The 25,641-nt window shown below is 37.0% G+C and overlaps 1 protein-coding gene across 1 annotated transcript in view; it reads right to left on the bottom strand.

Annotated features, from left to right (window-relative positions):
• Nucleotides 1–3,895: 3,895 nt before the first annotated feature.
• Nucleotides 3,896–25,641, bottom strand: part of nlgn2b (neuroligin 2b) — a gene marked incomplete at both ends in the record, with an annotated part of 48,524 nt that continues 26,778 nt past the window's right edge. The window contains 5 exons of the mRNA XM_079248262.1: nt 3,896–4,826; nt 6,162–6,528; nt 7,992–8,145; nt 8,294–8,559; nt 13,418–13,603. Of these exons, the coding sequence (XP_079104388.1) occupies nt 3,896–4,826; nt 6,162–6,528; nt 7,992–8,145; nt 8,294–8,559; nt 13,418–13,603 (1,904 nt within the window). The remainder of the gene's footprint in view (nt 4,827–6,161; nt 6,529–7,991; nt 8,146–8,293; nt 8,560–13,417; nt 13,604–25,641) is intronic.

Genomic DNA, 25,641 nt, shown 5'->3' with positions numbered 1-25,641 from the left:
AGTCACGTGACACTGTCCTTCTGACCCTTGCCAAGTGGAAAAATGTTAATGTATAGTTTTAACAGAACTTTGGCAGTGTTAGAAATGACTGCAAAACATTTGTTTAAGAATATCTTTTAATGATTTCCAGTTCAGATACACAACATACAGTGTGTAATAGCCTCTATTTGAATAGAAATATTAACTTTAACTCTTTCAACCCCTTCTGGTCATTATGCTCTCTTACAGTATCTTGCGCCACAAGCAGATTACTGAATTTGAATAAATGAAACAGACAAACAGGTGCAAGCCTTCATGTCAACATTTCCGCAATAAATCTTATCAGAAGAAAATATTTGGATCTGCATAATGCTTCCTTCCCATTACCATAAGCCAACATTAAGACTGTAGTGTAAACATGTTAACTTGGTGAGTGTGCTTCCATTTTCTGTTGGCTTGTTCTTAAACTTTGTTGCCAAAAGAGAGAGACAGAAAAAGAGCATTTTATAATGTTTTTAGGAACAAAGGGCAATTGAAAAATATTAAACAACTAGGTCAATACCCTCATCAACAGAATTTGCAGACAGAAAAAAGAAAAACAAAACAACATAGCAAAACAAACACCATGACTGGAGCCTGAAATAAGACCAAAACAGTACAAAGGATTCAACAAACTCCCAGTCACAGGGCCCACTGTATAATGCTCAAGACAATGTGAGACAATTACATCTATGTCCAACAGCATTAAACGTAAAATTAATTGATTTCTGGCTTCCTTTGAACACATTTGTTTTCTCTTGCTTGTTTTTCATATTTCTCCTTTTCACCATCCTTCATCTGTTCTCTGCAGCTGTTCTTCAGCTTTTTCACCAATGAGAGAACTAATTTCATTAAATAGCTTCACTTATAAGTGTTGTTGGGAGTGGCAAATGGGCACTTTAGATAACCACATATGCAATAAGAGCATGTTCATCAAAATATCTGGACTACCCTGAGCCAGAAGCATTCCTTTTATTTCTTTGTTTATGTTACCTCAATCATGCTGTGACTGATAATTTTTTCCATCCTTCCATCCATTTTCTTAGCTACTTAGTCCAATTAAGGGTAACAAGAAGCTGGAGAATACCCCCAGCAATCATGTTTTTTTTTCCATTTTTTCCATTCATGTCTGTTAATGGATGCTATTATGTGCCCATAACCTTTTTTGGGATTTGATTTTGGGATTAAGGTCAAGAAAATAAAGGAAAATCAAACAGACTATGCACAAGTGCTTAAATCATGTATGTCATCTAAACTTGCACCTGTTGTCAGAAAGAAAAGTTCCGGCCAGTCACTCAAACCAAACAACAAACATAATATTTACAAATTCCAGTTTGTTCTCTTACACTTAAAAAATGTACAGTTTGTTTTCTGTGTTGGGTTTGTCCTCGAAACGCACTCCAGTTCACTGTGAGAGATGGCAGTCTGATTCCAGAGTTTTGTTATCCTGAGCACACAGGATGCAGGATGTTGCAAGAAGGAATTAATCCCTCTCAACAGCAATTCATGGCATATGGTGTGTGAGTGATGTCCATTAAATCAGGTTTTTAGAATGCATCCTTTGTGCACTGACAGGTCATATTTCCTCATCACCACTGAATCACTGCTCGTCCAGTGTTGTTCTAATGTCTTTTTTTTTTTCCTTTTTCATTATTGTCCAGAGAACGACCCCGTCTCTGTGTACAACTGTGCGAAAGTTGTGACACGCGCACACAAGGTTCTCTCATCTTTTTGACCATAAATATATCTTTTCCTTTCTCTCGCTGCGCAGAAGCGAGAATCATGAAACAACAAAATAGCGGACAAAAGGATAACTGTCAGGCAGTCCTCAAACATTTGAAGCACGTGGTTTATGTCAGTCACAGACAAAAACCGTATTTTGATTATTCATGTAGTCCGTTCTCGCTCTTTTATTTTTATCTTTTTTTGTAACTTAAAAAGTGCTATCTTCAGGTATGTTTGAAAGACAGTGACTGTGCAAACTTGACAGTTGCAAAAGACAAAGAAAAAAGACAGCAAGAAGCTAAAAGGGGGGGATTCAAAAGGCTTTCATAGTCTCTTATAGTTTTGTGGCACAGCCTGTGTTAGGAAATGAAAAAAATAAAGAGGAAATATTTACTCTCTTTGTTATAATCATAGTTTTACACAATATTCATCTCTTAATACTTTAATACTTTCTGAAGTACCACAAAGTGCAGTTGATATAAAAAGAAAAGAAAATGATTTAAAAGTAAAAAAAACAAACAAAACAAAACAATGAAGAACAAGGCAAATCATCAAAATGACAATTGTCCACACACTTTAGGAAAAAAAATCATGCAACTATCCCACAGAGCAAAGCAGTTCATAAAACTTTATATATTTTCTTTTTTAAATGACGGTATATTGAATCTGATTTCCCTTTTAAGAAGAGACCAGCCACAGTGCAACATCAATAGAAAAAACAATAAAAATGCATGTTGTAAAAAAAAAAAACAAAAAAAAAAAAAACGAATGAAGGGATTGGCACTTTTTCTGATGGTAACTCCTTTTGTAAGATACAGTTAGGACGGACCTCTGCAGGCGGTCCACTGGACGCCAGCGAAAGAGGAACTTTATCACAGTACTTGGCACCAAGAATGCTGGTAAAAACGAGATATCAGAATATCTTTTTTTTTCATTCATATCCTTACAATTTATTAATAATACATCATTTACATTTGTGTTTTTGTATAAAAGACTCCAAAAGGAAAAAAAGAGTCTAGAAGTGATCGTGAGAAAGAGGAAATGGGTTATGTCAATGGTTTAATAAAAAGAGCTACAAGGGCAGATGCAGAGTGAGAAAAGAGTGTGAGGCAGCAGAATGAGAGAAGCGGTTAAATGAGCTGAGGTGGAGGATACAGACAGAGAGATACAAATACAGTAATGGACATGATTTTTAGAGCCTATGAGGTGCAGATGCAGCGGGTTCTAATGGGCAGCCTGGATTTCAGGTTGCATCCTACACACTGGGTGGGTTTCAGTCATCTCCTGTACTGCCCAACAGTCGAAGCCCCAATCTGGAAATTTTATAAATACATGCACAGATCTAAAAAAACAAAGAAAAAATAAAACAAAAAATTAAAAAAGTTATGCCGTTTTAGTTGTCATAAGTGAAAACAGGTTCCAAACAAAGTGGATGAATCAGTTTTAAAAGTGGATCTAGTTAAAGATTGCTGTCAAATAGTACTCCCAGACCTGTCAATACAATTTCACACAAAACTATAATCTTCAAAGTCACAATGCAGACACAGCTGTTGAGGCACAGCGCTCAACACAGGGTGCCAAATTTCACTTCCAGATTGGGGCTTTAAAGCTGCAATTTGTAAGTTTCAACAAATCAGTGCTTTATGACAGCTTGTTGCGACATATGCTGCCTTGTACAAAGCTGCTTGCTACTGTATCATCTTCTCAGTAAATGAATGGAAATGTATATTTGCAGTCTTTGTTAAACATAGTTTTACACTGACACAAAATAACCACATGCGCCAAAAAAACCAAGCTACACATTAGATGTCTGACTGATTATGACACCTCTTTGAGGGAGCTACGAGCTTAAAGCTGCATGTTTGGTGACTTTCGAAAGCACCAAATACTCAGAGAGCTGTAACAGGGAAAAAAAAAAAGCAGGATGTGCCCAAGATGGCATATTAGCTTTTTAATCAAGTTCCCATTGAGCTATGATTCCGGTTTAAGAGGTATTTCACTGCTCCCAATCTTACAAACTGCAGCTTTATTTAAGGGCTTAATGAGAAAGAAGACAAAAAGATAAAGGGTGGTGAGGGTGGAGTTTGAATGGAGCAGTTTGTGTGGTGCATCTCTGTGAACTCTAGTGGGGTAGCAGAGCTTGTGCCTGGTCCTATACACGGGTGGTGGAGTGTTGGTGTGGCAGGGCATTGTTGCTGTGGCTGGGAACGGGTGTGGTAGAGGGGGCGGGGACAGGGGGATAAGTATTAAAGGGGTGGAGGGGCTGCATGCTGCTGATGGTGCTTGGGATCATGGTAATGGTATTAGCTGTCATCAGAGGCACATCCTCCGGTGCCCGCCGCAGGGCCAGGGTGTAGTCGGGCGGGCACACTGGTGGCCGCAGGGGTTCCAGGTCGCCATGGATGCCGCGGGAAGGAAGCGGTGTCCCATGCTCTAGCTCCACCCTCTGCTGCTTCATTTGCAGTGACATCAGCTCCTCCTCCTGACTCAGCGCCAGGTCATTGTGCGGTGGGGCCCCTACGACTCCCATGCCAACACCCATGCCCATTGTTGTGCCGCGTTGCGGGGAGAGCCGGCGGTGGCGTCGCTGCATGAGTTCATGGCGCTTATCTCGTTTGTAGTAAAGCGCAGCGAAGGCCAGCACATTCAGGAACAGAAGCGAAGCACCAACAGCTACCGTCACACTCAGCTCAGTGGAGTAGTCCCGAGTCTCATCGGGGAAGGGAGAATAGCGGGGTCTCTCTGAACCATCGGGCTCGGGGTCTGGAGGATAGGTGGAGATCACTGGGTGCCGTGTGGGGCGGGTGCCAGGATGTGGGACCTTCCGGCGGCTGGTTCCTCCAGGTGGCAGTCGAGTGGTGATGGAGCTTATGATTACTTCATGTAGGCTGTGAAGATGTGGCACAAGCTCTAGCCAAAAGGCCACCTTGTTGGCACGGTAGTTATCTCTGACACGAGGCTTTAGGCCAATATGCAAGTACTGCTTGTCTTTGGAGCTGAATTTGGTCCAGATAACCTCTTCAAAACGATTAGGCTTAGTGTGGATGAAAGTGGTGTCCTGAGGTACAGGTAAGTTAGGGTCCCTGGAAAAGAAAGAAAGAACAAACATTTTTATTTTTACATTGACAGAAAACAGTACTTAGTAATTGGCTTCTCTCAGCGGACGGAGACAAAAATTGCTTGTCTACTTCCAGAAAATATTTTGTTTAGATGAAAATTAGGTAGCTGCTTCGTTTTTCTATTTTACATTTGAAAAAAAAGCTGCCATTTGAGTCTTAAAATGACTTTATTTGGACTTCATCTTTTGGCTAAACTAAAAAAAAAAAGGTGGGGGGGGATACATTATAATGTCAAGGAGACATGTAACTTTTTATACTTCCACAAATCTGAAAAATATGTAAAATATTCACTTGAATAAACTAGTTCCACCTGAAACACTCCCCTCCCATTATATTTTGCAGGAACAGATGCATAGATGGAAGTGCAGCTTGCCTGAAGCAACAAGCTGAAGGGACGAACCAATCATTTTAATGTACTGTATTATTTTAAAAGAAGGGATTAAAATCGAGGGATGGATTTATGTAGTGTCTGTTAAATAAATAAATCGTTTGATACATTTCCTGCACCTGCTTTCTATCTTTGATGACTTCTGCTTTAAAATAAACAGCTCTTTGCCTGTTTATGATGAAGGTATTTATCATCACCGTAGCTAAGAGGTCAATGATTATGCATGTGCTGTATTTAAGTGTGGTAGATTTATTCCTGAAAAATAATGGGTCCTGCATCACAACTCATCAGTATAAGACATACGAACAAGCTATAGTTCCCTTTTTTTCTCTTGTTGAACATATGATGATAGGTCCTATCAAACCCCACTCTATCCATGAAACAGTGCTGTAGAGACAGAGCTGACTGTGCAGGAGGACATTTGATGTGTATATAACTGACCCTTCTGACCTCAGGTCAGGAGCTGACCTGATCCGTAAATACAGGGTTTTATTCATTACACTGCTGCCACAAGATTAACTAATGGAAAACCTGCATGAATAAGCAGCTGCAAAGGTACATTTATTAAAGTGATACGAATTTAAACTACTCTGACCTTTAGGAATAAGCCGAAAAAGGGTAATCTGCACATAAAGTATTCCAGTTACAGTTTTTAAGTAATCCATCTCATCTCATCTTTCCACTTTCACCTAAAAAACTACACCGACTAAGTATTAGGCTCCGAAAGATTCCAAAAATGGTGGCAACTAAGTGGCCTAGTTGAGCTGTAACCGGTAGTAGCTAGACTTGCAGCCCATGAAGAGAACCGGTGATGTTGCTTTTCTGTAGAAATCTCAAAAGGTAGTATGGAACAACAGATTTTTTTCAATGCAAATCAGTATTGATGCCATTATATCTGGCTTTTTGCTCACCCTGTCTTTGCAAAGTTGGTCCAGTACGTCATGACTACAGCACTGAGCATTACATCATTCTTGGAGAAGTTACAAGGGAACAGGTCAGTGGCCCCCACCATGGGAATCCCAAACACATAGGGAATCTCATCTCCATGGGAGGCGTCTGCCCAGTCTGGCCTTGCTTCGGTCTGACAGTGGTGGTGGAAGGTGTAGAAGTAGACAGGTGACTGGAACTCAGCATGCAGTTTGGCAGTGGCAACAGCTGGTGCCACCCACTGGTGGTCCGTGAACAGTGCCAGAAGAGTCTTCCTGCGCATGTCACTGTTGTCTCTGTCAGCCCAGTCCGTGTACATAAACTTTATGGTCTCTCTTAGGATATCTTTACCTTGGAAGAAGCGAAAAGGGATATGAGTGAGTTTTCTTTGAGTTGTAATAAATGAAACATATTAATCTGCAATATTAAGTGAAAGGAAGCAAGAATCATTCTTCCTTTTTGGCTAAATATACAAAGTTTCCGGCATGTCCAGGCTAGCCACATGAGACAAGAAGAATCGGGAATATGTACTGTCACCTTAAAAATTTTTTAAAAAACATAAATGAATATGGAAAAGTCTTGTGTTTCTAATATTAGCCTACTTTATTATTACTAAGGATTTTTTATAAATTGACCCACCAACAAGCCAGCCTCTAAAAACTCCCCAGCTTGCAACAGAAGACTGTTTTTTGAAAATAAAAGAATCATGTTCTGACCCGAGATGCTTGCCCATGGACACAATCATTTACTGTTATTACTCTTAAAAAACCAAAAAAAACCCCAAACCCCCCCCCCCCCCCCCCAAAAAAAAAGATTGTATAGTCTGAGTTAATGACCATGCAATGTGTGAAAACCTATTCATCGTGGCCATCCAGCAAAAAAGAAAAAAAAAGGAGAAAGAGCTTCTGTTCAATTGCGCATTAAGAAAATGCACAATTTGTATTGTAGTTCATTCAAACAAAATTGGATACACAGCCAACAAAACTGTAGGAATAATTATGGAACACATTTAACATTAGGTTTCTCAATTTGTGCATGGCACAAGAAACTTATGGAGACAGGGACAAAGTTGAATAAAGGGAGAAGTGGACGGTCAAAAACATTAGAGGAAAACAGATTAAGGTGTATAAATGGGACAAAAAAAACCTGAAAGCTCCTCTTGTAATAATTTACATAGAATTATCTATTCATTTGCTTTTTTAAATAAATCTTTTAAATTTTAAAGTTTCTTTATGAATAGCCTGTAGAAGTGATCAGTGCCATTTTTATCACTATTATCAAGCGATAATAAGATTTTTCCCCCAAATGTCACCCAACAAAGGAATTCTACCAAATCTACTCAGATTGCTCACTTTCAACAAAAAAGAGGTCTGTTTCACTATGGAGTCTCTATCAAAAATACCTAGTGTAATATGAAAGGTTAGCATCAAATGCTCTGCACTTGTTATCTGTGACTTAACAAGATAACATGATGGCGTGCGCAGACATGGGTGAATGTATGAATTGAGTCTAGCTTCAATGGTATATTCATTCATTCATTATCCTAACTGCCTAATCCGATGAAGGGTCGCGGTGAAGCTGGAGCCTATCCCAGCAGTCTTTGGGCGAAAGGCAGGGTACACCCTGGACAGCTTCAATATATTATTGTTTCTATTCCTGTTGCTTGCCTTGCAATTCTCAGTAGACCGGTAGGTTTTTAATTTGAGGAAAAATTCTGTAGAATTGGTCATATTGTTCGATTTTAAAGTTGTGAAGAGTTAAAGGTTTCAGCCTTAAATGTTATAAATTAAAGTTAAAATAGGGTGTGATCTGACCATCTGGGTATCCATAGAGATTGTCCACAAAGTTTGAGATAGTGTAGTCAAACGAAGCAGCCGATATTCCATCTTCTCCTTCGCTGTCATCCACAAACTTCAGGCCTTCCCCCTGGTTGACACCCAGCAGCATGTCATAGTTGAGGAACTCACCCTACAGACACACAATATCGCATGGCATAATCAAACAGTGTGTGGAACAGATTCCGAGGTGGTGCTCACACACATTAGTTGTAAGAAAATTGTTGAGAAAGCTCTAAAAGAATTATTCACTGAACTCTAATCTGAGAAATCCACCGTACCTGCTGCATGAGGATCTCAGGGTCATCTGGGACCACGTCTCCATCGACCACAGGCCCAAAGGCAATGTGGTAGCGTGCAGGCTGAATATCTTGATCCACTAATTCCCGAAAGCTCTTCCTTCTCAGGCAGTCCACCAACTCAGCCATGTCACCAAGAGTGCAGCCCACCTTCTTTGCAAGGATCTTTGTATACATAAGTGGTCGGTAGTTGACAGACCAGCTGGAGATGGCTGATCCGCTTTGAGCAATGGCCCTCTGGAACAGACCTACACAAAATATAACCATCTATTAAAACATACAACCACTAATTATTATTTTTTTCCCCCTCCGAAACATTTTGCTAGCAGCTGATGTCAATAACCCCCGGCTGCAGCTTGGAGAATGGGGCAGGGCTGGATATTGGGCGGAGTTGGACATCAAATGGGCATGGTTGGATGGCAAATGGGCGTGGTTGGATGCAAATGGGCGTGGTTGGATGTCAAATGGGCGTGGTTGGATGTCAAATGGGCGGAGTTGGATGTCAAATGGGCGTGGGGTTTAGGTTTTGGTTACAGTTAGGGTTGGGGTTAATCCAATCAAAATGTTGAGGGGGCGGGATTGGATGTCAAACCCTGCCCAATATCCAACCTCGCCTCATTCTCCAGGCTGCAGCCAAGAGCCTCTTGCTGATGTGGCCCCTCAAGGTGCTACAGTTTTACATATCATGGAGGAAGAGTAATTTTGGAGTATAATATACAAAAGCAAGATTAAGAAAATCCCCCACTGCTTTCAACTGCTGGAGAAAATCATTATGAACACTGGTGTAAGAAAATAAAGTATTTCCTTAAAAACGATGAGAGTCTGTGACAAAACCAGTGATAACACGACGCACAGGAGTGGGCTTGTTGGATAAAGCGAGTAAAAACAGAAAGAGAAAGAAAACCACTGCACTGTTGCACCGCTGCACTGTTATGTAAAGTGGTTTGCTGTCCCTCTGTTTTATCTGCAGATTCTGTCATTAATAATTGAGCCCCCCCATATTCTGCATATGCCCCACCCCCGCTTCTCTCCCTGTGAAATCAATTAAGAAGCTTCTCAGCTGCAGCTCCAGCTCTGCTCTTCATCTCATCTCTTTTTTTACAAACACACACAGCACCTTAAAGACCGTTCAACTTTGTCTGTACTTTGTGGCATCGCAGCTCCTCTTTAAAGAGGCGTCAGGCAAATGTACACATGACAACCGATTTCAATCATCCCACATGGTACAGGCTGTGAAGAAAGGCATCATTTTAACCTTAATAATCTAAGTTTAACTGATTTATGGTGTGATATTTGATTGAATAATTTGATTTTCACAATAGAAAATCAAATGGTCATATCGATAAACTAATATAATCTAAGTGAGTATTTATCCTTGTTCTATAACAGAATGAGCAAAAATCATCAGTGACTAAGAGTTTTCCAATGGTAATTACTAAAGTGTTTTTTTCCTTGTACACACTGATGATTTAAGTCATTCAGTAGATACATTTTTTTTTTTTTTTTTTTTAAATATCCCATTTTGATCTTTCAGGGTAAATGTAAACAGTTAAGTAACACATGATCTGAATTTTTAGGAAGGTTGAAAATTCTCCCTCTCAGCTCAAGTAACCACTATAACATAAGTGATCAAACATCTGCTTGGTGTTTCAGAATTCCTGTCACGGTACAAGTTGCACTTCCGCATATCCCTGTAGAATTACAAATATAATAGTAAACACAGACTGTAAGTACAAAAACAATCTACTTCCATATTTGCTTGTTTGTTTATGCATAAACCACACGGCTGCCGTGTCTCAACTCGTATCACATCAGTAAAACGAAATGAAGAGTTTATTGCCGTTCGTATGACACAACAGGTTAAAGTTAAAGTCTGGCTCATAAAATTTGCTAAACAAAAACCCGACTGATCCCTAACACTGGTAGATGAAGCACAACTGCTCAAACCTGATAAACCAAAGGAACCCATTTAATACTGAGGAGCCGTGGTGTAGTGGTCCCTCAAGAAGTGGGTATACTATCAATCTTTTGCCCTTGTTTAAAAAACAGAAAAAAGTTGCCTCAGAAAAAGTAACATATGAGCCTGTACTGTTTAGTTTACCCCAAACAATCCATCAGTATATTTGTTCATTGTCACATAATTTCTGCTCTTCAGTTTCAAGGAGGAAGAGTTACGAAATGACTAAACCAATACTGTCACACAGACTAATGAGAGACAGGATCATATACATATATACATATATCTGTATTACGTATATGTTCAGGCTAAAGTTAATACAGCTGATGGCCAATTGCACCAGTGTAGCATCAGTAACTTTAGCTGAGCTGTTGGGCGATGTAGCAGCATCACAGGGGGTTTAGAAGTGGGGATACTAAATGCTGGATGAAAAAGAAGAGGGTATATTCCGTATAGTCTCGTATACCCTGCACTACACCACTGCTGAGGAGATATTTAGGAGTTTTAGTACAGAAATTTAAATATATTTCTAGAAATAAATGTAAAGATCATTCAAAAAGGGTTTCTTTTTTAAGACAACATATTGATTTATCTTCATGTATATTTACTTGTTTGCTTTCTTATAAATGCGGGAGGCCTACAGGAATGAATAGGACATATTGAGATTAGCCTCCTAACTTCATCCTGCATATTCTGGCTGATGGAATAAAGTATGCAACATAAAGAATTATTATTATCCTACTGAAGATGAAACTAAAAGTGTCAGTAAAAAGGCTCAACATCCCTAATTCAGTCTCTTGTGTTGAGGTTTGTTAAACAAAATATTAAAATCAAGGAGAAAATCTGTTGCATGCAACTTTTACTCAGCGCCGCCATTTATAAATCATTTTGATGCCTCAGACCTCCTGGGCCTTTCAGGGCATTAAAAAAAAGGTGATACAGCCACAGAAATGATGTGACATTGAAAAAATCCTTACAAGAGGAGGAGTTTATTGGATCTTTTATTTACAAACGTAATCCCTAAAAGGTTTTAATGATGACATCTCATGGTATTTTATGCTCTCACAAGCTTGATGGATTTTTCTTTTTTGAAATTGTAATTCATGTAGGAGAGGAATTTTACATGATTATATAGTTTTGGGTGATTTATGAAAGCTAGAAAGCTGATGTTTTCAGTCATTAGATAAGTAATCATTATAAATAATACCATAAACAGACAAGACTGAGATTTGTGGTAACTTGATATTCTGATCTTCTGCTTTTCAGTGGGCTGAACTTTGCACGCATCTGAAGGTGTGATTGACACAGCCGTGGAATAGTAATTACCTCACACTCATGGATGCAAACAATGAGTAAGCTCCATCCATGTAAAAGCAGAGTAGAAAGAAGAATTTTGTCATATAAGTCTGACTGAGGTCAAAGAGGCTGACAAATCTGTAATGTTAATAAATGGTGAAGCTAAACAAAAGCAATGTGACAGACTTTTTCCTTGATCTGAGACTTTTAAGCTATTTTCCTATGTTATAAGGCATGATTGCCCAGTAGAACTGATTTTACCCCAGGGTTAGAACCATACCACCAACAAATGGACAAGTCTTCTTGGAATATCTTATAACTACATGTAGAGAAAGACTGCTGCCAGCTGCCGCTGATAAAACCGTTCCCAGGATGGTCAGTGATCACAACATTTTTTTTATTTATTTATTTTTTTATTGTTATCTTCCATTGTTTTGTGTTTTGGTGTTTTCTTCCAGCATGTGAACCAGAAGGGATAAAAGCCAATAAGACATTTGTAACTTTAACATAGCAGCAAACTACTGTAGTGTTCCCTCCATGGGGAAATAGTAAGGTGATTGGAATCTTACGTTTGCATTCTGACTCTCACTATGCACCTCATATGTCCTTCTTGTGTGCTTGTTCATAGGCATGCAAATGTGATCATAAATCTTTGTTGGAGTAAGTGGCGTTTGAGCTTTTCCTTCAGTGAATGAACATTCTTGAATTAAGGATGCACAATTTTATTCTACAAAAGAGACTAAATTGGACTCCTTGGAGGTCTTTGAAATGGTGCGAATAAGGTTTTACTCTTAGAATTAGCTGTGTTTTGTGTTTGACTTGAAGAATCTTGCTAAAGCATTGATGCAGTAGAACCCTACAGATGCATTTTACCATTTTAAAATATTTTTAACTGTTCTAAAAAAATGTTTGCATTAAATCTGCATGAAGATTTGACAACTAGCATGGCTAAAAAGAAAATAAAAAAAAAATAAAAAAAAATAAAATAAAAATAAAAGAAAATAAATAAATAAATAGCAAAATCTTGAAAAAAATTTCTGATAAAAATTTGTCTTATTACAGCAGTCAAACATATAAAAGGCAACAAAACCAGTGTGTGGGGTATATATATATTTTTTTTAAAGTAAAAACCTAAACTGTATGCAAATTTAATTGAAAATAAAACAAAACAAAATAAAATCTCATATTCTGAACATTGGACTTTACAATATCCCTTTACTATTATGTGACAGATAGTTCTTTTTTTCTAAGGCCATATCTATCCACGACCTTAAACTTGGACATTGATTGGGTGGAAAAAGAGAAAAAAAAAAGCTCTGAAACATCTGGGACAGTCCTGGTGATTTGCAAAAAGAACCAGATTATATATTTTCAACAGTCCCCTCAAATCTATTATTTACCTCAGAGTCCCACCTGCGATAGCAAATCATCAGCCAACGTCAGCTCTGCTTCTGGTAGAGGGGTAAGTCATTTTACAATACAACCAGCAACCCAGTTTTGTCAAATGAGTTCAGTGATTTAAGTCCCATGTGGAGAGATGTTATCTGAAATTATTACATGACTTTGTATGTGAAAAGACAGGCTTCGGCAGAAAACCTACTATTTTCACCCATCTGCCAACTCCTTCTTTCTGTGCAGTTCTAAACATGCCTTTTAAAAATACTGTAAAGCTGCAAATGTTGGGTATAAATCATATCAGGATGTTAAGGGAATAATACCGTTTTTCCAAATGTTCTAATCTGGTTCAGGCTCTTCATTGAAATTACAAACATGCTCTGAAAAAGAATATATTACCCACACTGGTCGAAAATGTTAATCTCCTTTGACAACCAGCATGGCTAAAAGAAACTTACCCTCAGAGTGGTGGGATAGGATGAGAAGGTTCACACAAGCGGCACCAGCTCCCGAACCAAAGATGGTGATTCTCTCTGGGTCTCCTCCAAAGTGGCCAATGTTTTCATTGAGCCAGCGCAGAGCCTGGATCTGGTCCAGCAAGCCATAGTTCCCCTTTGCAGACTGGTCTCCTGTGCTCAGAAACCCTGCAGGGTAAATCAGAACAAACATGCAGAGGGAAAGGGAGAAATTCAGGAGTGTGTCAGAAATCCAAATATAACAACCCTTTTCCTTATTAAAGAAAACAAAAAAAAAAAAAAACGTATCTTGTACAAACAGAAGATGGCATCTTGTTATTGTTCTTAATTTCTTTGCCTCCACCTCTGCGATTTCACAGTGAGAGCTCGCCAAATTGCTAAGTTTTAATGCCCTCGCTGAAAGTACAACAAGTTAAGGAAACTTGTCAGCAGCGAGAGGAGGAGAGCAACAGAAGGCATGTTTCACCTACTTCCTGGACACACATTTACACAGCAGGTGCACACCCACAACAAGATAAAATAAACTCAACAAAATGTTATGCAGACTAACAACTAGTATGCTTTGTTCTTGTGAGAGTACATTAGAGCTCTTTTACCCAGCAACATTTGTAGCTTTTTCATTTTTATCACAGTTTGAATGACTGTATTATCCAGGAAACAGGTAAAATAATTTCGGTAAATTGCCAACACCTCAGAGCTGTAGATGTAAGAGTGGAAGATGTGATGACAGAGAAATTTGCTCATGTTCGCCAGCTTACATTTAGCCAGCTCTCTTGATTTTCTCATCCTGGCAGTGTTCCTCTACAGTAGTTAGTGTCACTTTCATTGAATGAGCATATTTTCCTAATGTCTCCATGGCTGATACCAGGAGCTAGTTTAATTTTTACATTATTTGGATTTGCCAAATAGTCTTCTTTATGTTTAGCAAGACTGACTTATTCTAGGATAAACAAAAATGTCTATTGACAGCCCTTTTCACAAGCCGCCCATGTCTAAGGGGAGAAAAAAAGTCATCTTTGTCAAACCATATTTGTTATGTGGTAGCTCATATGTTATGCAGAGGTGGCTCAACCCCACATCTGTTTGTGTTATTGTGTACGCAGGAAGGCGCATCACAGCTTGCAAGTCATATGTGAAAAGGCCATATGTTGTTCAGGATGCCTGATTAAACCCTCATTGTTTTCTCATCACTTCCTTACATTTGATAAATAAATAAATAAATAAATAATCACTCATAAGATTTAGCTTTTGTCTTAGTGCAAGTGCAAGCCAATGAGTGAGGGGGGAAAAAGGGTCTGCACTGTCACTCAAACAAGGCCTGATCCGGGCTCACTCAGGGCAATTGCAGAGCTTGGAGCCAGAACTTAGGGTTGAATTTTATATTTAATATAATAACTTTCCTAACCTAATAAAATGGCTAAGAATTATGTTTGTGCAAGCCATGATGAGTTGTTTATAGTCTTTAAAATACAGAGGAAAGCAGCTGAAATGCTTCTTTATGATCGCCTACAGATCACGATACACCAGATAATCTTTTATGGAGATAATTCTGCCACACAATTTATTGCAGTGACAACTTTAAAAGCAAGTTTGATTATCTTTATCTGGTTGTATTAACGGAGATAGATGTGGACATAAACGTGGATTTAGTGGTAAGTTTTACTGTTTTCTTTCCTTTCTTCATTCTGATAATACAGATTATATTTGATCCAATATGATATTATTTATATGTTATTATATGTTTTTGAATTATGTTTTTATGTTGCTTCAGTGCTGTAGACAGTGCAGCTTATTCCAGATGTGGCCAGATCATTGCAGAGTGCTCGTCTTTTTCTTAAGTCCTTCCAAACTTCTTCCATTACCTTCCTTTAGCCACTGTATAATAGTCAGCCGTTTTTGGATAGCTTTCTTTTCTGTTTTTATTAATTTTTATTTACTTAGCTAGCTAAACATTGAACAGTAATATTATTTAACTCAGAGCCAAAATATTAAGTAAATTGGTGTGGCTTGCACATCTCTGAACACAAGTTTGCATTTTCTACATTATTTTTTTTTTTAAATATTTGTGAAAGATGACATTTAAACAAAGATATTGAGGCTATTTTTTTGTTTCAGAAAATTGTCACAGCAATCCATTTATACCACTGCTTGTAAAGAAAAGCATAAAAAAAATGCAAGTGGGGGATAAATATTTCAGTTACAAGAGCATACCGACTCCAAGATAGTTCAAGCTTTCCAGCTTTCTTTAGATTGTTTTTTTCTTCAAAAAGACATCTTAACTTGTGATTGACTAATTTTGAAGCAAAAATTAGTCAGAACTGTACAAAACAAAAACAAAAATAACCAAACAAACAAAAAAAACCCAACCCCCCAAAAAACCAAACCACTGCATATGGAGTAATTCATAAGTCTTTACTGTTACTTTGACCTGGAAATGATGTGACGTCTAAACTGAGTTAAAACTTGATGAGTGTGCGATCCCCCCGCTTATGCGATAATGTCTTTATGCGCCAATGCCTTTGGTGAACTTTACGTCAGCTTTATAAACAATTTGAGAGAAGTTATCAGCTAAAAACCTGGAAAATTGAGGTCCAGATACTAAACAGGACACAATGTTCTATAAATAGCATTTGAAATCATACTCATTTAGTGAGGACAACAAAAGCAGCAATTTTACAGTGGAAAAGTTTTTTACAGCACAACTTTGTGTTTGATGATCTTGATTGATCTATAGACCAATTAATCTTAATTTAAGATTTAAAAACCATAGTTATGAAAGTTACATCTTTGAAAGGATCCATGCTGGTTTTAGAACAAAGCTAAAACCCTTAATCTCAATATAACTTGGTTAGGAAGGAGTAAACAGTAACCTGTTGGCGTATGATGGCAAAAAGTAATACGTGGTCTTGCTCTTGAGAAAACAATAACTGCTCATGTAATGGAAATAAAGTCATAACTAATGCTTGTCAGCTAACGCAGTGATCAATATTACTGTGTGAGTGTCTGCAAGCAGAAAAAAACAAAAAACAAAAACAAAAACAAAACAAGACAAAATGAACAGACCTGATAGGCTTGATGCAAACCTCTGTATTATTTTGCTTGACTCACACTCAAAAATCCTAATTGATTTATAAAGCAAGAATAAGTTTGTCAATAAATGTATAATAAAAAAAATTTGCTATTCATTTTCTGCCTCATACCTGAACAATAGATGTTAATGTCATAAAAGAGGGTTAAGAGAAAAATTTCAAAGATACAAAAGCTGTTTGAGAGCATCAGATAGCACACATCTAACAGCACAAAGGAAGGACTGAAAGGGGAAAGATGGACTGACCAGCAAAGAGTCCTGACCTAAATTCCGTTAAAAGCCTTTGGAGGGAGCTGAAATCTGCCGTTACAAAAAGAACTCCTGCAAACTTAAAGAGGCTTGAACACAAAGCAGTGAGGAGTAGGATGAATAACAGCATTGTAAAGACTTGTAGATGGCAACAAGACAACATTTAGAGGTTGTGTTTATTAATAAAATGCACCATAAATTGTGTTCAATGATTTTATTTGATTCATGATTGATTCAGTGTGTATAAACAGGTTCAGTTCCATCAACATTTGAAGATTTTCACATGTAAAAATAATTAGGGAACACTAATCTTTCTCACAGAGTCTGTTAATATTGTTTAATGTTCACATTATCACTCCTGGAAAGTGCTTTCTTATATTTGCAACATAAGCAATCACATTTAAACCAGAATTTGAGCATTTTAGAAATGTTCTATGCTATGACATTGTGGCAGCGTGATCTCTCCCTCCCTGCTACACATCTATACTTGTGTTTGAATAAATGTTTGTTCTTGCGGGCTGTGTACAGTATAACCTTCTATACGCAGCACAAGCTACTTTTTACAAGGTCATGCTCCAAGCCTGTGTGCATAAGCTTTTACATTTGATTTCTAAAGACATATTTGTTTTCTGGTGAAGAAATCTATTCAGTTTGGTACATTTCCTTGTATGGGGATTTGAAAAAAAAAAACCCCACACACACATGCAGCTCTACACCCTGAATTAAACAGCACGTTTTGAAGGGCAGTTAGAAAAAAAGTAGGACAATAATAATAGTACAGTATGCTGGCACAGATGGTGGAAATCAAGACAGTCAACATGCTTGAGTGACTGGAATAGCAAATTAAATTTCATTGTTGGTGCGTTCGTTGTATGTGATAATCATGGTAAAAGCAGCAGCGATGATGGAGGTTATGATAACCTGCCAATATTTATATTTATATTATATATATATATATAAATATATATATATATATATATATATATATATATATATATATATATATATATATATATATATATATATATATATATTTATACATAATATATATATATTTATATAATAGGCTATTGGTGAAACTAAAAGTCTGAAAGGGTTAAACCAGCAACATCAATTAGTCATCTATCAGTGAGAGGATAGTAATTGCAAATAACTGGATACTAATAATAATACAAATACTAATACCAATACTACTACTACTACTACTACTAATAATAATAATAGTAACAAAGATAAAAACAATAACAAAATCAAAGTGTGAATTGGTATGTGCTGATAATAGGGTTACCTAATTCACCACAAAACAAAGCTGGTCTCAGCTTCTATAATGCAGAGATTTATGTTGAATGATTAAATGATGATTAAAAACAGAAATCTTGTTACTTCAATATGTTGTTGCTTAAATATTGAAAGGATTACACCAAATTATGAAGATATTAGTAACAAGTAGATATGCAACTGACTCATTCTTTGATCATTGCGGCAATTGTCTGGCCTGACATGACTCTGACCCGGTCACATATCAGCATTGACCCAAGCCGCTTATCAAAACCACGGGCATGTGGAAACGTCTGCTGTCCAGCGGAGTGCTGAGCTGCCTGCTAGTTGCCTGGCAACTGTCCAGGGCTTCCGGCAAAATGATATGGACAGACACTCACAAAAGCACTTGCATACACATATTCAAGCAGACAAATAGCGGGATGCGTGTGCACATGAATTTAGAAGATCAAGTCAGAACAGTTGAGTCAAGGGTGAGCCAGCCTGAGCCAGATGTCTGTTTAGGGACAATATGTATAGAAAAAACAAGCCAAACATGTATCTCCACAGTAAGTTTTCTTTCTGACCCCCACCCCACCCCACACCCACTCCTACTGCTGAGTTGAGCTTCTTTCTGACTTTCGAGCTGAGGGCAGCAGTTTTTCAGGCTGAACTGATGCATATTCAACACTTGCTTCAGGTAACAGCTAAGGAACCATAAGGAGAGTCGTGGACCTCTAAGTGGAGATAAAAGCTGAAAACAGAGAAATGAATGGATGAAAAAAAAACACTAATAGTGACCATGAGATGGAGGGAAATTTAAATCTGAGATGTTCACAGTCTACAGCATAGCATCCACTGAAAATATATAACCGCTTTAATTTATGCACCTTATTAGATCATAACACACATTTCCACAGAATGCAAAAACACTGTCAGAGCACTTAATCTTTATCTGCTGTGTGATTATGAGCTGGTAAATCCCTTTATCTCACTACTGATATTGCCTCACATCTAGAAAGATACTGTATAGTGATATAGAGATAGATTTGTTTGATATAGACTTTTTTACCGATACCCGATCTACCGTCCATCTCTTAATTTCCAATGCCAATAACAACCAATATCAATATTTTTGGAGCTGTGCCAAACAAAAAAACAAAAAACAAAAGATCGGGAAAACTATACATGACATCTCTTATATTTTGTCATTTTGAAGAAATTTAGCTGAATGAGAGATTGAACTATAATATGGGCATGTTGTGTAAATCTGTTATTAAAAAGGCAAAAACTGATCATTTCTGTATTCTGTAATTTTAATGCCAATATCAGCTAATAATATCTGTATGCAGATAATATTGGTCTGTATAGAAACACTTAAATGAGACAGCGGTATACATTCAACAGAAAAAAAAACAGGATGTGGAACCCCTTCTATTTTTTTGCTTTCACTTTTTTTTTTTTTAAAACAGTTTTCAATATTCATTCTACTTTTTTCACTGAGTTATTCTTTTCTACTATTCTAATGTTTTAAAATACTTATTACATAGTTAGTCTTTTTTCTCTTTTTATATAATATTTTAAGATGAGATCCAAACATCTGACAATAAACCAGCAACCAGTTTTCCTTTAGCTTTAACTAGCATCCCTTTCCACTTTGTGTATATTGTCCATTATATGGTTGTCTGGTCTCAGAGGGAACTTTGAAGAAAACCTTTTGAGTGGGAATGTAACCTCACCTGGAACTTCAGCAGCCGCACATCCACTTCCTGCAGTTTATTCTTGCAGTATTCATAAACAGGAATTTATTACTTTGCCTGGGCAGGAGAGCCCAATCCAATGTCCAATCGCCTGCAGAGCCTGATTTATTTCGCAATTTTAGGGCAAATTCATAACAATAAATGGTTTGCAATCTAAGTGGCGGGTGCAATCTCAGATTTAAAAAAAAAAGGAACTTGCAGGCATTTGCTTGCTGGTTTGAGTTCAGATGCATAAAGTCTTAATTTTATTCTTTTAAAAGCAACAATCTATACGAATGAGCAAAAACAAACAAAAATGAAAAAGAAATATGAAAAATAAAGGTTAAAAACATCATAATAACATCACCAAGATCATAATTAAATTTCATAATTATCAATAATATGCAGAAAGTGATAATAATAAACTGTATTTTTCTAATATTTACAAACAAATCTATATATCCGATTAGAAATACCCAAACATGCTCATGAATATTCCTTCTTATTTTATAACTTGTCCTTACATCTCCACATTAATTTATTCTTCACTCAGTCTTATCTTTTTATTTGTTCAATATTTAAAGAAACTTGTTTATTTTTTGCATTTATTCTTTTTATATATTCACACATTTTCTCATTCTTTTATAGATTTATTCTCTTTTGTGACTCCTCTTATAATTCCACATTTGTGATCATCTCTGTGAGAGCCCTTCACAAGTCCAGGACTGTCAGTCAGTCATCCGACTGTCTGACTACTGAGACATCAGCAGAGTAATGTCGAACGCACTGAATGTAGTGGGTCAATGAAAAACATCTTTTTTGAACAGCACAGAGAGGAAAGAACAAAAGCAGAAGGGAGGGGTGGTTTGGAGTCTAGGAAAGGGAGAGATAAAAAAAAAAAAAGTCCAGACATAAAACAGGTATTAAAGTGAATATTGCATTAAGCTACTATCAGATCCTAACTGACAGAGGTGAAAGAAACATGATGAAGGACACATTATATAATTTTACAATCACGTCACAGAATGGACGATCTGAATTGTCGACATTCTCTTTCTGCTCAAACAGAAAAGGTTACTGAAAAGAGGACACTAAACACGTGCTTAGATGACTGGTATGGACTGGATCACTCAGCGTTATGCAGCAAAGCCGGGGAGTATCTCTAAAATGTAAATGAAACTTTGGGTGAATAGTAAAGGAGAATGCCTGGGAGAGAAAAAAAAAAGAAAGAAAAAGAACCGCTGTCTCTGAGATCTGCTTCCGTATCTCAATCCTTTCACATTTTTGTTGGATTATCTGTCAAGCCTCTTTGACACTCAAGGTTCAATGTGAAGATCTGCTGGCAGGTCCATTTCAATTATGCATCATACTCTGTCAAGGAAACCAGAAATAAAATGACATTGTGATGGAGCTTCACTCCACAGAACTGGTATGACTTGAGTACAGCAGGCCTTTAATAGCGTTATTTTTCTTACCTTATATCTAATTCAAAATTTCCCACAAACGTCCACTCAGATGGAACCAGACTGTATATGAAACTGGTCTGTCAGGCAAAACTTGAAAAGCATTGCTTCAAACATCACCCTGAAACACGGATATTTCAGAACTTTTCAAAGAAAAGCTCCATTTCAGGAAAACGGCGGACCTCTGATAAAAACTGCAGCCTACCAGAATCATTCAAATGAAAATCAAATAAAATGAAATTAAGCTGAACTGTTAAAGCACAGCCTGGTCAGCAGACAGAGCACATTTCTATCATAATAATGCCATTTTAATTGATTATATATTATTATATCTTTTGCTCAAGCGTGCCTTGACACTAAAGCACACCAAGACTGCGATTTATGGTTTAGGTTTGGAAAATAATCATTTTATAAGTTAGAAGGACCATCCTTTTTTCTTTTTTTTTTCTAGAGTATTAGATACAATTATGGACTCTTCATCATAATGATCACAAAGACATAAAATTTGAAAATATGAAATTTTCAGTTTATGACTGCTAGAAGTTTTGATTTTAGTTTTTTAATTAAATGAAACATCTCTTTCACTGAAATCTTTCTCCTTTTCAATTCCCACTTCAAATACTTGAAATCAAAAGCGTTATACGTAAGCCTAGAAGCCAGAAAAGTAAGCACATGTCCTGGGACAGCAGGCTTTTCTGCTTTTCTGAACATGAAACCTGAAACACAATCATTGAAATGTCCTAAATTATGATTAATAATAAATAGCTTAATCTACTTCTGCAAACAAAATAACCATTTATATTCAATTATTATATGTATGTAGTCAGAGCAGCAGTGCAGCAACATGATTTGACTAATGCAGACAGACAATGCGTGCTCGGAAGTCTTTCTCGTCGAGTGGGAAGATTACGGCTCTATGTAAAGAGTAGGAGGTGTGTTTTATGTTTATTTAGACATAGCTGAGTTGTGAGAAGGCAGCAGGCTGTAATTAATTGACAGTGCTTGCTAACAATACTGTTCATGTTGTGCTTCAAATTTGTTTTTGAGAACATTGGGCAGTACATTGTAAGCTCATTCAAAGTGCTCACTGAGCTAAGCACTATTTGTGAATATGGTTGACCTCAAAGGTTTTTTCATGTGCACAGGCTTGTTAAATTCTTTGTATTAAGTTAAGAATAAAATCATGTCTACCAGTGTGTCACAAACACCTTACATGAGCTTATCCGTTTTAGTCACGTCAGCTTAAATTGTAATAATCTGTACTTAATGGCAAACCTATACTGGCAAAGTATTTCTTAATGTCACCTCATTATGTTTTCTTAGACAATTTTGTCTTCAGTTTTTTTTAAATAAACTTTATAGTGCAATAAGTTGAAATGGGTATTTCATAGATATTTAAGTCCCCTACCATATCCTATCTCATATATATATATATATATATATATATATATATATATATATATATATATATATATATATATATATATATATAAAAGGAAATGGTAGGGGACTTAAACATCTATGAAAAGACTGAAATATCTTATATATATGTATATATACATATACATACATATACATATATACATATATATATATATATATATATATATATATATATATATATATATATATATATATATATATATATATATAAATATCTATGAAAAGACTGAAATATCTAATACCCTCATCAACTTATTGCACTGTAAGGATTAATTAAAGAAACTGAAGAGAAAAAATGTCTAAGAAAGCATGATGAGGTGACAATAAGAAATAGTTTGGAAATATAGGTTTCAACAGCAAGATCTTCACCATGGAGTTGTTGATGGTCCATGGCCGACTGGTGACGAGTGCTGCTGAAAGCGGAGTGTTATACACCCAAATATATTGTTGTAAACTTTCTGAGGTCAAAGTGCAGGCTTCAAAGTGCACACACATGATATGAAATGCTCTTATTCTCACTGCGAAGACAGCAGAGGGTCAAAGGATGATTTTAAAGGAGAACAAAACACCTGACATTCGTTCCTAATTGTAGGATTTTTCTGAGTCAGTTATTGTTTTATCGTTACTCTGACGTCATATTCTCATATCTCTCTGACAGTGAGTGGTCAGACTGGTTCTCCTCAGCAGTTGAGCTCCGAGACATCTCAGACCTGTGCGCCCTGGCGGATGCAGCGGAGATGTTGGCCACAGACGTGTCCACCTCTTGGTCCTTAGCTGTGAATGGCAGGTCCGCACTCAGTTTCCACTTTTCCTTAAATGTGTTGGTAGGAAGTCAGGAAGTTTCTCTGATGATAGAGGTTTTGTCATCTCGGAACATCCTCCTGAGGCTGCTACAGTCCGCTGATGTTCCTTCTTGTTACATTAACTTTGATGTCAGATAATTTTTTATTTCATTTGGGCTGTTATGGTACGATGTGATGTTCCGATCCAGCTGCATTTTTGTGTGACGGAAAATTGATTATTAGCTGCTTCCAGCAGTTTGGGCTTTTTTTTTTTTCTCCTCTTTTCCTTTGTTTCATGCGTGTTTGTTTGTGATTGGTTTTGGTTACAGCCCACAGCAGCCTGCGTAGCCTATTTGCTTTAATAAATCATAAACATCGATGGATTCCACTTCATAGGTTCTTGTTCAGAGACAGCCGCATTATCAATGGGACATTGATCATCAAATAAAATGAAGTTATAACATTCATCTTAAGGTTTCAGTGAGTGCTAGTATTCCCTTCCACATATAATTGTGTGTTTTTAAGACCTCTCTGAAGCTGAGTAAGAGTAAAAGCAGCCCAACTGTTCTGAAGTTATCTCCTGAATAATGGTTCCAGTTAACACAAAAGCTATCTGTGACCAAACCAGACAAGCCATAAACCATAATAACCCAGATTACTACCCTTTATCTGCTAAACTTTTGTATTTAAGTCACTCTGAATGTGTTTAAACCAAAAAATACCAAAACTAGATTAAGAACTGTCTAATGTATTATTAAAGACTGGAAGGATAGCCAGGAACCATCATCTTCAAGGAGGAAAGGTGGTTGGTCAAAAACCAGCGAGATGGTGATCAGCTGTCACTTAAACGTTTAGTGAAATCAAATTGAAGAAATTCAACACTCAGGGGTATGTTTAATGGTGAAAGTAAGAGCATTTCCACATGCACAATGCAAAAGGGACTCCAGGGATTAGGACTAAACAGCTGCGTAAATAAAGATTGGACTCTGCATCAATGAAAAAAGGTCATGTGGTCCGACAAGTCCAGATTTACCCCGTTCGCTCTTCAGGCGAACAAGAGAGGCAGATAAAGTGATGCCTAGCGTCTACTGTACAAGCCTGTGGGGGCAGTGCTGTGATCTGGGACTGCAGCTGATCAGGTCTGGGTTCAGCAGCATTATGTGTCCAAAGAATGCATTCAGATGACAACCTGAATACATGAAAGAGCAGGTTATTCCAGCAATGATTTTTTGCTTCCCTGGGCATAGTAACCGTGGGGATATTCCAGGAAGACAATTCCAGGATTTATCAGCCTCAAATTGTGGAAAAGTGGTTCAGGCCTTAGCAGTGAAATCCAGATTAGCATGTGTTCATCATATTGACTGATATAATGGCTATTTCTTGTCGTTAGAGGGTTGATTTCTCATTTTCTGTTACCTAATCCCTCACAGTTTTTCTGCAGAAACTGAAATAACTTCTTTAAATGGCTTGTTGAGTATATTTTGTGCTTACTTGTATTTCTGCAATATTAAAATATGATCTATAATACCACTTTGATTTTCTGATCAAAATAAATATTAACTTCAAAAATCAAATCATCACGCTGGAATTTGTTTAGTAGTTGTGGTTTTTCTACATTAGTAACTATGAACAAACTGAGAAGCGATTAACCAAACTGTTCATGATTATTTTGTTTCAGTAAGATAATCTTGATTATGTGCATGTAAATGTCCGAGGAAAACTAAATACATACATTTTGACAGGCAATGGAAAAATACATATTCCCAGTAAAACCATGACCACATGTGGGGATCATTTTAAAGATCAAAATCTCCAAAACCTCTCCATTAAAACCCCTAAAATCAACAGTAAGAGTAACTTAATTAAGTTATGAAGGAAAAACAAAGAAAGAAAAAGTTTGGCAGAATAATAACCAAACATTAAATTTGCGATTTATGTCAATGCTTTTAATGTTTTATTTAAAGCACATTAAATTGTCTTGTGTGCTATAAGGTGCTACAAATGTACCTTGCCTTTATCAAGTGTACAAGCTGTACACTTGATATAAGTGACAATTAGTCCTAAATAGGTTACATGCTTACTTGCAAGTAAAAAGCTTAAATTGGGGGGAAAAAAAAGTGAAGAGAAGTGTTTCTAGAAGAAGTGTTTCATCTCTCTTCCTGGGGTGAAAAATGTTCTCGGAGCC

Source organism: Telmatherina bonti, assembly GCF_933228915.1.
Source record: "Telmatherina bonti genome assembly, chromosome: 10".
Taxonomy (NCBI): domain Eukaryota; kingdom Metazoa; phylum Chordata; class Actinopteri; order Atheriniformes; family Telmatherinidae; genus Telmatherina; species Telmatherina bonti.
The sequence above is the reverse complement of the archived record's forward strand: the minus strand, read 5'-3'. Positions and strand labels throughout refer to the sequence as shown.